The sequence below is a fragment of the Haemaphysalis longicornis genome, unplaced genomic scaffold (genome assembly GCF_048455015.1).
Source record: "Haemaphysalis longicornis isolate Haplotype H1 unplaced genomic scaffold, Haemaphysalis longicornis Haplotype H1 scaffold_2, whole genome shotgun sequence".
NCBI classification, from domain to species: domain Eukaryota; kingdom Metazoa; phylum Arthropoda; class Arachnida; order Ixodida; family Ixodidae; genus Haemaphysalis; species Haemaphysalis longicornis.
Genome location: NW_027526295.1, coordinates 201,481,496 through 201,496,114, shown reverse-complemented (window position 1 = coordinate 201,496,114; position 14,619 = coordinate 201,481,496). Strand labels below are relative to the sequence as shown.

General features: G+C 49.6%; 1 protein-coding gene across 7 annotated transcripts in view; it reads left to right on the top strand.

Moving 5' to 3' along the window:
- The window catches only part of Tlk (Tousled-like kinase), a 124,284-nt gene that overhangs the window by 88,227 nt on the left and 21,438 nt on the right, over positions 1-14,619 (top strand). For 5 of the 7 annotated variants that reach the window (XM_077699120.1, XM_077699122.1, XM_077699121.1 and 2 more), the window contains one exon: positions 13,190-13,274. In XM_077699120.1, the coding sequence (XP_077555246.1) occupies positions 13,206-13,274 (69 nt within the window). In that variant the 5' untranslated portion in view covers positions 13,190-13,205. Of the gene's footprint in view, positions 1-11,056; positions 11,441-11,909; positions 11,977-13,189; positions 13,275-14,619 lie in introns of those variants that run through there. The other 2 variants (XM_077699115.1, XM_077699117.1) reach the window with 2 other exon arrangements.

Here is a 14,619-nt window from a genome sequence, read left to right as displayed (position 1 = left end):
CGTTGTATACTAGTCGCGCGCTATCAGCTGTCGCCAGGGCAGTTCGCGCAATCTTTGGTCGTGGGTGCGTGTGTTCAGATTGCAACATGCCGCAAGCAGGGCACAGAATGCCAAGCCATCGCTGCTCGATGATTGAATGAATAAATCTTTATTTAGGCGAGCAAAGTTGTTACCGCCCTGTGGAAGGCTTTTTTTTTTATTATTATCCGGGATACCTTGGCTTCAATCCTCGTCCATCCTCGTCTCGTCAGGCCAGTGAAGCCCCACTGCTCGTTAGAGTGGTTGTTGTTCGTCTGGGAATCGCTGGTCCTCCCACGTGGTGTGGTTAGGATTCCCGGCTGAGGACAGTGGTGGCAGAGCTATGGGTATTGCGTGGAGAAAATGAGATTAAGGTGAGTTGGCTGGGCGTACGTGTCGTACTGTCGGAATGCGGAGCCTTTGAGTCAAGGTAGTGGAGGACGCGAATGCCGTGCGAGCAAGAAAACGCGTTGCTTGCTGGCATCCAGGATAATCGGTGGGCGGTGGTCTGGCAGCAGGCGGGAGCATTCGAAGCTTCGAGCGCTTCGTCTGTTTTCCTGCGTGACCCCACGCTCGAGCGTTTCCACTCGCAGTTACCTTAGTGAAAACATTGCACAGAAATTTGAAAATTACCTACTAACCTGTAGGCATTCCTACACCACTTTTCGAGTTTTTTGTTTGCCGGGTCTGGCTATTTTTCCTCGTTTTTGATTGCACCGTATCGTAGGATTAGCGTTTAGTTTCATTTGTTTACCAGTTATCTCTTTACTTTTACAGTTACTAATTTTTGTGGAGATACAAGTAGTTGCACGTTTGGTGCATTTTCAATATATATTTTTTTGTTTTTTGTGTATATTTTTCTTTGGAGAGTTTTAGCGTGGGGAATAAGACGCATCTTCTGGTTTCGTGATGCCATGTTTTAAAATATTTATTGCTTTTTGCAAATTCTTTCTTCGACAAATAATTTGCATTTACACTGTACTAGTATAATGATCAAATATCCGTGAATAAATATATGTCCAATTGGACAACTTTTCGCTCTTTCAGTCACGGAGCGTGCTCTGCATTTGCACTATTGTAATGATTAAATATCCGGAAGCAAATGCATTTCTTATTCAGCTTTTCCCCCACTTCCAGTCACGGAGCATCGAATTTGCGTTTTCATTGTCGGCTGGCTGCGTCTACTGCGCTTTTAATTAAGAGCGCGCTGACACATTGTCGAGCTCGTCGCTGCTTATCAGTTTGTTTATGCAAGACGCGTGCTTGCTATTAGCGTGTTGTGCTTTGGCGTGTGCCACCGGCCCCGTTACATAGAATCGCAGCTGCGCCCGCCGAGTCAGTACATCTTCTCTGGGTATCAAATCAATAAAATTGTTTCTCTCTCTCTCTCTCTCTCTCTCTCTCTCTCTCTCTCTCTCTCTCTCTCTCTCTCTCTCTCTCTCTCTATCTCTATCTCTATCTCTCTCTCTTTCTCTCTCTCTCTCTCATCGAATAGAGCGTACGGCGGAAGCGTTTCGTGATCACCGATTGTCCACCGTATTCTAGTTGCGCTTTTCGGCGAAGGAAAGAAGGAAAAAAGCGCGCATTCGTTTAATGAATTGGTCAAAGCTCTTTCCATGCAAACGTAAAAAAAGTGCGAAGCTCTGCGCATGTTCGTGGAGGAAGGAGAAATTCGGAAAATGCATTTAAGGCAAACCACTTGAAGGAAAGCGAAAGCCTGATAGTAGACCAACGGGACAAGTCTTTTAATCGCGCATATTCATGGCGGGAAGAAAAAAAGAAGGTGGTCCGAGCCATTTGTATGGTGGCGCATATTTATGAAACAAAGCACGATTGACCAGGGCACCGCCCAAAGAAGTGGAAGAAACTGCTACGTTTTGCCGGCCAGAGCGGCTGTGTCGCGTTCGGCGTCACACTTTCTCCCCCTTCTCCGCGTTTCTGCAGCTCTTCTGCGGCTCTATAATGCAGCACCGATGCCATGGAGGAAGAAAAAAGCTCCCTTCACCCTCTCCCGCGACCTCTCTTCCCTACAAGGATTCCTGTGCTTCGGGCGCGTTCTGTATGTGCTCCGAAGAGCGAATGAATGAGTTGATTACAGCAGGCGTAATTTGTCACGACTAGGGTTGTTACTGATGCCGCTTTTAAAGCGAAGCTCTCTATGTCTCACTGATGCAGTATGTCGCGCCGAAAGCGCACTTCAGGAAAGCCAACTTTTTCTGACGATGACGACGATGATGATGATCGTGGGCGAAGTGAAAGAAAAAAAAATCGCTTCCCTTGGTCGGAATCGAAACTGGCTTCCTCGCGGTATAGAGCCGGTGTTTATCCGATTTTCCCATTCCGACGCGGTCGAAGCAGTTTGGATTTGGAGAGGAGACTCTTTGGTAGAGGGGACTGTTGGTTGTCGTCTGAGTTTGGGCTTTGACTGGCTGAGGCCTGAAAATGACCCGCACGCAGTTCGGACTTTTGATCGCGGCGGCTTATAACCCTTCGCCATTTGATTTCGCACGAAAAAAGCTTCGCGCGTTGCCCCATCGTCGCCGTTAGACGGAGGAGTGCGTAATTTTTCTTTTTTATTCCAGTCTTTCAGCGCGCCGAAATTTCAGGGCTGTTGTGTTGGAATGACTTTGTATTTATTGGCTGGCCACAGTCAAGGCCCTCGTATCTTTGTGTGGCAGCAAGCATATCCGGGAACTGACTTTACGACGCCACTCACGCGCTGCTGATATGAAATCGCCCGTGCGTTGGGCAAGAAACTGACATCTCGTAGAGATCGGCCCTCGGTAGAAAAACAGCCAAGTGGCCAAGATGATGTGATTTGCGGCTGCCTGAGCCTGTTGTATCAGTGCTCTTCCCTACAGCCGCTAAACCATGAACGTGATGGGTGCGCCGTAGTTATACGATACTTTTCAACAAGATGCCCAAGCAATGCTGGCCGCAGGTGACACAGGGGAGGTTGATGCTGATAGCGTCATGATGTGTGAATCCGAAATTTTGCCCCGTTTGCAGTGCGTGCGAAGATCCTGAATCGACCTCTACTAAATGCACTTTGCTATGGACATTTCCCGTGAAAGACAGAGTGCGATAGCGATCGTCGACGTAGCGATGCTCAATGACATATACGAATGTCGATACTGTGGGAAATACCCCACTAATATTAATTCCTCTGCATCCCCCCGAGTTGTAAAAGTTCACGAAAACGTTCCTGTGAACCTGGGACAGAATTCTGTGCGGTGTCCCCTGCAAAAACGTCCATTTCAATCGTGACGTAGTTGCACTTAACGGGTGTCTGACCAATGACATGGCACAGGAATCGACGCCTCGCCTTGCTTGTGCTGGGTCACATCTTGGTCTTCTGTTTTCGGCCAATCAGATCTCGCTCGAAATGCGCGCTCTGAAACGGACATGGAATTCACACAACTGAGAATGCCGCCCCTGCCCCTGCCCCAGTGTGTTTCCATGCAAGTTCGACCTTCTATTGGTGGCGTACTGCGAGTCAGGCAACAGCCTCTCTGGATCGTCGTGAAGCACCCGCCCAGCTGCACTACCCAAGCAAAAGCCACATTTGTAGCGGCAGCTGCGGGATGCGGCCACGGAGGACAAATGTGGTAACGCCACTGAGGGGCTCACCTCACTCCGGTGGGATTGGCCAGGGAAAGGGCACTCGGAAGCAAAACGGAAAATTAAGAAAAAAAAAATGAAAGCGTAAAAGTAAACGCAGAGGGAAATGAAATAAGGAGGAGTAAATACAGAGAACTAATGTGTACGCCACCTTACGCGGGGGTCACTTGTCCCATTTTGGTGCCCCTCGCGCCGTTTTGGCCCTTGTGAGGAACTCCAGTCCCGGTACTCTGGGACTTACCGCGTATTACGCGGAGTTACGCCCGTAACGCGCTGCCGTCGCGCATGCCTACCGCCCTGAGCCGTGCCGTCAAAGGAACTCCGTATCAGGCTCCTGAGTGCCGAGACACGCTTCCCTCTGCGGAGGTTATGTCACGGGACGCCTATGGGTCCTCGTGAACTCAACGTGGACATCGAGAAATTGGAGGAGGAGGGACAACTCTCTCTCTCTCTCTCTCTCTCTCTCTCTCTCTCTCTCTCTCTCTCTCTCTCTCTCTCTCTCTCTCTCTCTCTCTCTCTCTCTCTCTCTCTCTCTCTGGACGCACCCACTCGAGACCGGCACTGTGTTCCCCATCCTGTGAAAATTTTAAATTCAGTCGAACCTGGTGATAACGAAGTGGTATCGGGGCAGTAAATCAGTTCGTTACATCCGATATTCGTTGTAACAGTTTGAGTAGAAATCGGCTTCAACAAGTAGGCAATCTGCCTAGCGTAAAAATCTTAGATCCAAAACACTGTATGCTATGATTCGAACCCGCTATAAACGAAGTAATCCTTCCCTGTCTCCTCGTGGCATTTCAAACTAAATGGACCGGAAGACGAGAAAGGAAATTGCAACACAACAATGTGGGCTCGACAAAAGAGGCCTGCGTTCTTATTTATTTGTAGTGGGTTGTGATCTTCGTCAGGTGGCTTTTCACAGCACCGACCAGGATGAACTTTTCCACATTGTCCACGCACGAAAGGGCCTTTTCTACTTCCGCAATTTTGGACGTGGGGAGTTTTTCCCAAGTAGCTCATCAGCCTTTCTCAAACATTTCTTCGTTATGGCCGATCTCCCGTGCCGCTGTAGCGGTTTCGTTATAACCAGAATAACGTTGAGAATAAGTGTCATTGAAATAAAGCGTGGCCAACCAAAGTTGGTATTTAGTTCGCTATAGTCGATAATTCGCTACATTAGAGTTCATTGTAACGAGGTTCAGCTGTATTTGTAATAGTGTAACATTTCCCCCGTGGCATTAGTGCCCTGCGTTATGCGCCCTTCTCCCGACTCGGTGTCTTTGTCCGCAGTGGACTATGGTCACCAACCACGACCGCTTACCGCATTTCTAACTTTTTCGGTTTTCGAGCGCTTTTTTAACCCTGGTTTTAGCCTCTGAGCATGGCTGGCTAGCAGTTAACCTAATCTTTCGGACCTTGAGATTGTTGTCGCAGTCCCCAAGAAATTTCCCTGGCCGAATCCTGCTAGCGTTGTGATGGAGCGGCATCTGCCTAATCCTCGAATCAACTGCGAGACGTGCACGCGTACCGCTGCGTTTTTGGGGAGCTGTGGGCCCCTTCGAGGGTCAGTTTACGGGGCTGTCGGCCGTGACTGCGTACCTCGACAGCAGTATTGCGCGGTTATTTTCCGCCTGCTATAAGAAGCTAATGCTTATTCTTGGCAACCCGAGAGCGCAAGCGCGGGCAACTCCTTGGCGAACAAGTGTAAAAGGGGCCAGCTGTGTGCGTGGAGTCTCCTCTAATAACAATTCAAGGCGCGCTTCATCAATCTTTCTTTCGCTTCTTTTCCCCCTGCCCTTATCCGCGCCAGGTGTTGAGATGCGCGTGCAAGGTCGTTGCTGCTGATCCCTTGCTAAGCGAAAACGTTATCACCTGCCTCATTTCGCCGTAGCTAATGGTTCTCCCGGCGCTGCGACCGCGTCACCCCTGCCCGTGACCTCGACAATGCTTTCAAAGCAGCCCTCTATTCTCACCATCCCTCATTTCGCTGTAAGGGTCGTCCTCCCTGATATGCTCGACTTGGTATCTGAGACAGTGCGATAAAATTATTGGTTCGCTGTGACCGGTGCAAGGGCGACGGCTAGCGTTAGGCTGAGCTCGAGCCGAATCCCTGAGGCTCCGGATGATTTGGATCGTGGAGTCGTTGCTATAGTCTGTTGTGAATGCGGGTGAATATACACAGTCGTCGCTGCATAAGATATGGGAAGGCGGGATCCGATTCACGGAGGTCATCGAGCATCTCACCAACTGACGTAACGGCCTTTCACTCATGTGATACCCCTCCACGGGGCGTTGAGCTGCGTGCTTCTTCTGTGCGGCGTATCTGTGCGTCAGTACTCACTGCTCAAATGCCACGCGATTTCTTCTGGCGACAGACACGTGCGCTCGAAAGCTACGCAAAACGCACGCATGGCACAACGCTGACGTGTTGCCTTCTTCGCGTGTATTAGGCGTGCACTGCCGCTAGCAGTACCCGATACTCTTCAGATTTTCCGTGCGTGCTTGGGCGCCTTTTGCACAAATTTGGAAAATTGAACGCATTTGGACTTGCTAACCGAACCGGTGGTCCTACTGCTTCCGAAGCGGACGTCATGACAATTACATGGGTTGGAGATTTCGCCTCAAGTAGAGGCCAACGAATCGAAAAAAAAAAAATAAAAAAAGATATCCGGTCCTTCATTGCTTGATGACGTGTCGGTTTATCGGACGTCAAAAAAAAAAACAAAAAAAAAACGTTGCCACATGCTGCTTACCCACGTGAGGGATAATAGCCAGTAATGGTCAGCGTTTTCGCTGGCTTGTCTTGATCTCTAATGGACTTCAGTTAGGATTAAGGGGGGACGCGGGTCTTAGAATGGTCAAAAATGGCCAAAATATCGATTTTGAGAAAATCCAATTTTTGGAATTATTGTACCTTCAAGCACCTGCCTTCAAAATATCAACGCGAAATTCCATCGGGAAATACTCTAAAATCATGTTTTGAAACGCCTCGAGGGCCACGAAATGCCCCGAATTGGGCAAAAGTTGCTTCAAATTCCCGCGCGCCCCGCGGGCGAAGCAGCCGACCGATCGCCGCCATCTTGGTCTTGTTTTGAAGCTTGTTTCTTTGTGCGCATTTTGCGATATCTCAAAATGGCGTCGCTTGAGTAGAACGACCGCCCTTGCCAGTTTTCCGAAGGCACCTTCTCAGCCGCCGATTGGCTAGAGCGGGCGCACGCGGTTTGAGTTCGCCATACGACCCCTCCCATTGGTCGGCGCGACTGCTGTCATGGCGGTCGCCATCATGGCGTCTGCTACGCACGTCTGACGGAGTCCGCTCTTCTGGCGCAGCGCTCGCTTAGAGCAGTTTTTTTTTACAGTTTCTTTTAATTCTTCCATCGCATACTTTCGTGAATGATGCCAGGAGACGTACGTTTGAAGAAGACGACCCGTCATGCGCACGGGAAGCGAAAGCGTCGTCCGCCTATCCCAAGGTCGCGTGGTGCGACTTCGGGCCGCTCGACTCCGCCGGATGAGAATCGTTCGCCACCTCGTATTGCCTCGCCTGCCCCATCGCCTGACCAACCACCTCCGGAATCCATACCTGGTCCAAGCACGTCCTGCCGGCTTGACACGAGGTATTACACGGCGGAGGAGATCGCCGCGCGTACGGAACAAGCGGACGAGGTCAAGCGCGGAATGGAGACCAAGTCAGCAACGCAGCGGAAATTCGACCTCCTTGAAGTGGATTTGGCGCACTCAGAGGAAGAATCCGGCACAGATTTTGTCTTAGTGGATTTTGCAATGCTGAACGACCTTTTTGCGCACGTCAGGTGCGGCAAGTGCGGGCTGGCGGCGCTGGATTTGAGGAAGCCTGACCGGCAGTACGGCCTCGCCGTGAAGCTCGAGGTGACGTGCTCGGTTTATGAACACCGTGTGGAACGTTTTTCCTCGCCAAGGACCGAAGGATCTGGCAATATCACTCTTTTTGAAGTGAATATGAGGGCTTTGAAAAGTATTCAAAGCATCTGGAAGGGGGTGACTGCTCTGTCAGATTTTTGTGCTGGTATGAACTTGTCCCACAGAGGCCTGCACCACAAGACATTCCAAGCGCACTTGAGGAAAGTGGTTCAGGTTTGCGAGGACACTGCAGCAGCCTCTGAAGCTGATAGTGTGCGTGCCATCAAGGACTTGTACTCGGACCTTGGTCAGCCGCCAAACAACATAGATGTGATGTTTGATGGCACGTGGATGACAAGGGGACGGTTGTCACACATTGGAGTGGGCTGCATCATTGAAGTGTACACCGGCTTGGTGATTGATCATGTAGTCCTCTCTAACTTTCGCTTAGGTTGCGCCATCGGACCCAAAGCTTCAGATGAGGGCTACGAAGATTGGCTGGCAGACCATGAGTGTCAGCGAAACATTGACTGTGGTGCAGGACGCATGGAGGTAGAGGCAGCCCTGATAACGTTCAAGCGCTCGCTCTTCAAGAATGGGCTGCGGTGCACAACCGTGATGTCCGATGGAGATAGCCGCACCATGCACGGCTTGAAGGAAAAAGGCGTCTATGGGTTTATCCCCATAGGCCAAGAAAGTTTGCCTTTCGGCTACATTTATTTTCCCCAAAAGACTCTTTTGAGGGCCAACAACATGATGCATTTGCGGAAAACGCACTGCGCAGTGTCCCACCCCTGTATCCTCTCAAACTTCCAGCATAAAAACCGCGAATGAAATAGCCTCACCAAAGAACAAAAAAAGGGGGCACCTAAAGCAAGTTTCACCCTCATACTTTTGCCGTACACAATATTCTGGGTACCACAGTGCACTGTAATAGATGATGGCACTTCACGAAGGACTGTTGCAGTTTTCACGACGCCAGCAAGACACCACCAGATTTCACAACGCTAACAAAATGCCAACCGTTTCGAAGTCGATAAATTTTGCTAAATTCCTGATGGGGTCCGTTACTTGGCCTTTTGTATCTCCAGTTCTAGTTGACATTTTTGGAATCCAAAGACAGATTTGAAAATGGGAAGAACATGTCTTTGTTACTGGGAAATTTTGAAGCTACACTACTGACGGTTCATCTCATAACACATGGCCAAACTTCAAATGCAGTTTTCTCAGTTTCATATTTTTTGACACTTCCCTCAGCCTTACGCAGCTTTTTGGAAACTTCTTTTTGCTTCACAAGGTCAATCTTGGTACCATTTTTTTCAGTACAGCCTGAGGCAGCCGATGACATTCTTAGTTTTTCTGTTTAGGCTACGCATAAATAATGACTTGCAGTTATTTTGATGAGCCAAAATATCCAATACTGCCACTTTTTGTACTTGACATATTTTTTTAGGATGCCGTGACTTTAGAGAAAAACGAAGAATGTCATCGGGTATGGGAACTCTCTGGCTATCCATTCATGTAATTAAAAGCGACAAAATGCAATGCGAAAGTTCATTAAAGCTGCGTAAGAAATTACCTAATTGCGGTTTAGACTTTGTATGATAACTTTTGAACTAACAGCACCAGCTCAAATATAATTGCATATTTGAAATCTACAGAGAAAAGCACATCCGTGTGCAAATTTTCATAAGTTTCTAACCATAAATAAAAAAGTTAGTTTTAAGACCCTCGTCCCCCCTTAATTGAAAAGTCAGATTTTTTTTTTTATGCGCTCGTATGGTATTATTTGATTGATTGATTGCAGGGTTTAACGCGCCGACGCAACGCAGGCGATGAGGCGCGCCGTAGTGGAGGGCTCCGGATTAATTTCGACCACCTGGGGATCTTTAACGTGCGCCGAAATCTCGTGCACACGGGCGTTTTTGCTTTTCGCCTCCATCAGAAAAGCGGCCGCCGCGGCCGGGAATCGAACCCGCGACCTCGTGCTCAGCAGCGCAACGCCTTAGCCACTGAGCCACCGCGGCGGGTTGGTATTATTTGTGCTGCCCTATTGCGCCGCAATTTTGTCTGCCAGTGTACCTTCGTAATTTGAAGCAGCAACCGGTTTAGTGTGCGTTAGTGGGGCTAGACTTGCAAGGTCTATGGTTGTCGTCGAAACGAACGACGCGCTCTCCTTTTGCACGCCCTCGATGTGACACAGTGGACGGGAGTGTGTCGGGTTCTTGTGGGCCATCTTCATAAGTAATCGTACGTTCAGGGTCGTGTCATCTGTAGATCCGCACACTACTGCATGTGTCATTCGGCAAGAGGTGTCGAGGTCATTAAGAAGAGTGGCTTGGCGGGCCAGACAATACGAGGGGCATCTGGATTTAACAATGGGGGCAGCGGAGTGGTAACAATGTGCGTGTTTGCAGTGCGTGTCGTTTCAAGTTCTTTCGGTGTTTGCTGACATTTATTTACTGTAAGGCCGTGCGTAAATGTGCGTTCACTGTGATGTCGTTACGGCATTTTGTGCATTGCCGTCGGCCTTCAAGGGTTGTCGTGTGCAACCTGTGCCGGAGAAATTAATGCTTCGTGGCGGATGTTATCGTTCTATGACAACTTTCGCGCGAGTAAGTAGTGGATGGATAAATTAGAAGGTTGGATTGGAACCGTTTATCGGGCATAAGAATGGGTGGCTTTCTTGGTACATGTTTTTGTGCGGTTTAGCTTTTTTTTTTTTTTGTACCACGTGATGGCGGTAAATACGAAAACGCGGTTTCAGGGCGAACGATTATTACGCGTTGTTGCAGGCTCGGTGAAAGCCTTAGGCTGAGTGCTGACCTCGTAGGCGGCATATTTGTGAGTAGATGCGCGTTCTGCTGACACGTGTTTAAAATATCGTGCCTTAACAGTGTCAGTTCTAGTAATCTTATCATGACGGAGTCGTAACCCGGGGGCCACCTTCAAAATTTTTGGTGCGAATTTGGGTATTGTATGCGCGCACTGTAGGGGCGTTGTAACGCGTCTTCGGCCGAGCGCATTTATGCTTCGTTTGCGTGCGGGGGACTCATCGGGGCGTTCGCTCTCGCCTGCGCGCTGCCGCAGTCGTCACCTCGGGCTTACGTCACGGCACGTGCGCTGCCGCTGTATGCAGGCAGAGATGCAGGCCAGTCGGTTCCAGCGGCGCGACTGAGTACGCCGAGTGGAGTGTGTGCGTTGCTTGGAATCGCATAAATCGGAGCCACGGAAAGGCTAGCTAGGAATAATAAAGGGTTGCTGCTGGAGCCCTCAAGATGGCCGGCTCGTTTTCTTCCATTCTGCCGACCCTCCCTTTGCAGCGGCTCCCAGCATTCGATCACTCCAACGTTGTGTGGACGGACGAGCCAGGCGACGTTGGCGTTTAGGCGGCTTCCTCCCTCTGCGCTGTTATTTTTTTTTTTTTTTCTTTCCTGGTTATTTCTTTGTTTCGTTCGTTCGCTCGCTCGCTCGCGGGTTCTTTCTCCCGCACTCGGTCGCGCGCTCTCTCTCTCTATCGCCCTCTGCTTCAGTCTCGCGCTCTTTCTATCCCCCTCCGCTTTGGTCGGCGGCGGAACGGTGCGTCGGCCGTCGTGCGCTTTGGAATGCGCCGTGAAACGAACGAGCGAGGTGCGTAGAAGCCAGCTCGAGCGCGCCGGCGTCGTCTTCGTCCTCGGCGGTTTCCTTCCGCGGCCCCCGTGAAGCTCTGCTGTCGCCGTCGGCCGCTGGCAAGCTGGATCGGCGAGATCCGCGGTGTCCGTTGTGCGTGCCGTGGTGACTGCTGGCGGTGGTCGGAGAGGAGCGGGTCATCATCATCGTCATGTCGGGTCGCCTGTTGTGACGCGTGGCTCCGCGTGTACTGGGCTCCTGCCTTCTCCATCATGGCGGCAGCTCCCGTGGGGCTTCGTTTCGGCGGGGGAAGGCATGTGCTTTCTTTTTTTCTTTCAGTCTTCTGCTTTCTTTTGGGTCGAGTCGCCCTCCGCTCGCTCTCTCTGTCCCTCTCCTTACCCTCCCTCCTTCCTATCTGCGTCCTAGCTGCCCTCCCTCTCCGCCCTCTCCCGCTTTCCTGCCAGTTCTGCCTCTCTCTCTCCCTCCCTCCCTTTCTTTTTTTCTTTTTTTTTTCGACCAATCTGGAAGGTTCGCGCAACGCTCGAGTCGTCCTGTACCGCTCCTTTTCGTGTTTTTTTGTCGCGCGAGTTGCGGCGGCCATCTTATTACACTTCCTTTTTTCTTCATTTCAATTTTGTGTCTTGAGGAAATGTGATTCGTCATGCTAATCTTGAACGTTGTGTCGTTCGATGTTCAGTGCAACACTACGCTTTAATTAGCGGCCTCTCTGCACCGCTGGGCGTCTGGGCGTGCTTGGTGAACTTGAACAGCAACGTTTCTGCCGCATCGTGCCCGAATTCACTGCCTCTCGCTCTAAATGGCGGCGGCGGGCACATTATCGGCGCTGGGGTGACTCATATTTTGTCTTTCGCCTGTTGCCGTTGGCTGGCAATCGCCGAACTCAATGGCAAATGTTTCGATAGCGATCAATCAAACGAGCGCTTTGTTGAGTCAGAAGGCGATATGAGCGCAGCTTTCTGAAACGGTTATTAGCATGTAATAAAGCTAGCAAACGAACGCGTTTTTTGTTACGAGGGGAGCGTACTTTTTGTATGTCGTCAAGACGCCTCCGTAATGTTTAGAATTTACCCCCGTTAGTTCCATAGCCAGTTCTACATTTCCGGCTAGTACGCGAGGCGCACATTTATGTGGGGTCACTGATAATCGCCGCTCTCTTCTGCGTCGTGTCTAGTTGGTGGTGACCCCCGCGCAAATCCGAAGGCTTGGCTAGCAACAAAAATATCTGGCAAAAAGAAAACGAGGGTGACCTTGGCGCTATCGCCTCGTCTGTTTGTGCCACCGTAGGGGCGGACGATTGCTGCGTAGACAAAAATCGACAAGGAGTCTCCTTAGAGGGCATCGGGGATTACGTGTAATTCGGCACCACGTACGCCCTCATTTGTTAAAAGCGCTCAAGCTGATTTCAATGCTGCCGTATTTTTTCCCCCCCTAATGTATGACGTGCGCGCCGTTTCTTGAATGATGATCGACGTGGAGCAATGTAGTTGGAGCAGAACTGCTTGCCAGGGTTTGCCTTCATTGCAGCAGCTGTTAAACGTCGCCGAGCGGTGTCTATTCATTGTATTCTGCGTCGCCGTCGTATTGTTTCCGGTGGGCTGCTGCTGCTAACCGGCGAGCCCCCACGGCTCATCGGTTATGGCGTCCGGGTGTTGTCCTTTCGAGAAGGCTGTTGCGCGAACCAACGCCTGCTCGTGGCATGGCCGCCCGCGCCTCGCTCGCCGTAATGGGAGCGGCGGCTCGCTGGGTTGCTCTCCTCTCGAATCGATCCGCCATGGCCGAAGGAAGACCTGGCCTCCGAATATGAAACGGCACTGGAGAGGAAGAATCCCACCCCGACGCCCTCTTTCGCCTTTATTTCTTTTCTTTCTCGTTGCTTGGACCGAGAACGTTGGGGGCGGAGTATGGTAAACGCTCCTGGGAATATTACACAATCCACTATGGGAACGTCGGGACCGTGTGAGCGGCTTGCTGAGACACACTGTGGGGATCTAACTCTTGGTTCTGGTCGTATCCGTAATGCCGCGTTGTCATGTTTGTGCAGGTGGGAGCCTGAGACAATGGACAACATCCATAGTCTGGACCCACGAAAACAAGAATTGCTGGAGGCTCGCTTTCTAGGGAATCGGGTGAGTGTGCCGTGGTAAAAGGAAACAAAGTTTATGCCACAAATCAGTGGTCATTGAAGCAGGTCATCGGCAGACCGAATAGCGCTGCTGCAGCATAGCTCTTTTCTGCGACGATCAACTTCAACTGGGGCTTGGTGCATTTCACTGAATGTTCGTGGTATAGCCAAGGGAGCAATGACCCACTCGTCTGGCAACGTTGTATTCAGGGTGCAGTCAACACACCAAGCAAAACTTGTTTTGAAATGCTGTAGGCTTTAAAATGAAGTTAGCACACTTTTTTTTTTTGTTCGCAATTTCAGTGTACAAACCACACAAACACTAATGAGCTGCACACACGCAATGCATCTTAATGCCAGAAGCAGATGTCGCACTGTTGTGAAACTACATTTTGTTTGTTCGTATGAAATGAACGTAAGAATGAAGAGAAAGATTGTTTTTGGCAGTAGCACCTTTTTTCTTGATTCTATTACTTTAATCTTATGTCAGTAATGTGACAAAACATGTTGCTCAGTTGCACACCCTCAATTGTGCATACTTTTTGAATTCGATGGCCATTGCATGTTTCAGTGGGCCATCGAAGCGTTAATCTTGCACAAGTATAAGTTTGACTGTTTAAACAGTGTCAAACTTGGTTACCCCCTTTCAAGCAAATTTATCGCATTTTGTTGAACTTTTACCGCTTTCGCTGCCTATCCGACACATCTGGTGGCTTTCACTATGCATATGTTAAAAGTGAAAGTTTATTTCATAAAGAGGAATACAAACATGTTGTTATACAGATGAAGGTCCCATAGTCAACAGACTGTAAGGGGGCCCTCGAGTTACATATAAGTGAGGCTTGTTCCGAAAATGGACATTAGGTTACGTAAATTGTCCCACAGAAGCTCACGTATCTGTTAACCCTGCAATGCCCAATGTATCATACAAGATACTAAGATATGCAACCATTCAGTTTTTTTTACTCTCACCTCTGCCTTTCGACATCCAATAAATGCCTACGGTACCGTTTCTGATACCTCCTGAGCGTTTTTCAAAAAAAACAGTTTCATAACTGGCAGCATGGGGTCCCACATAACAGTTTGCAAGATAGCATCCTCCGTCGTCAGCACGCCCGGCCTGCACCTACTTTTTGTGGGTATATGATGCCTTTCATTGGGTATATGATACATTATATACCTACTTTTATATGTAGGTATGCAATGTGCCTACATATAAATGGGTATATGATACATTATATACCTACAGAATACGTGTAGTTATACATATACCTGCTTTTTAAGGGTATGTGATACATTATGTAATTTCTTAACCTCAGGAAAAAAAAAAATTTTCGTCTTCACGTTTC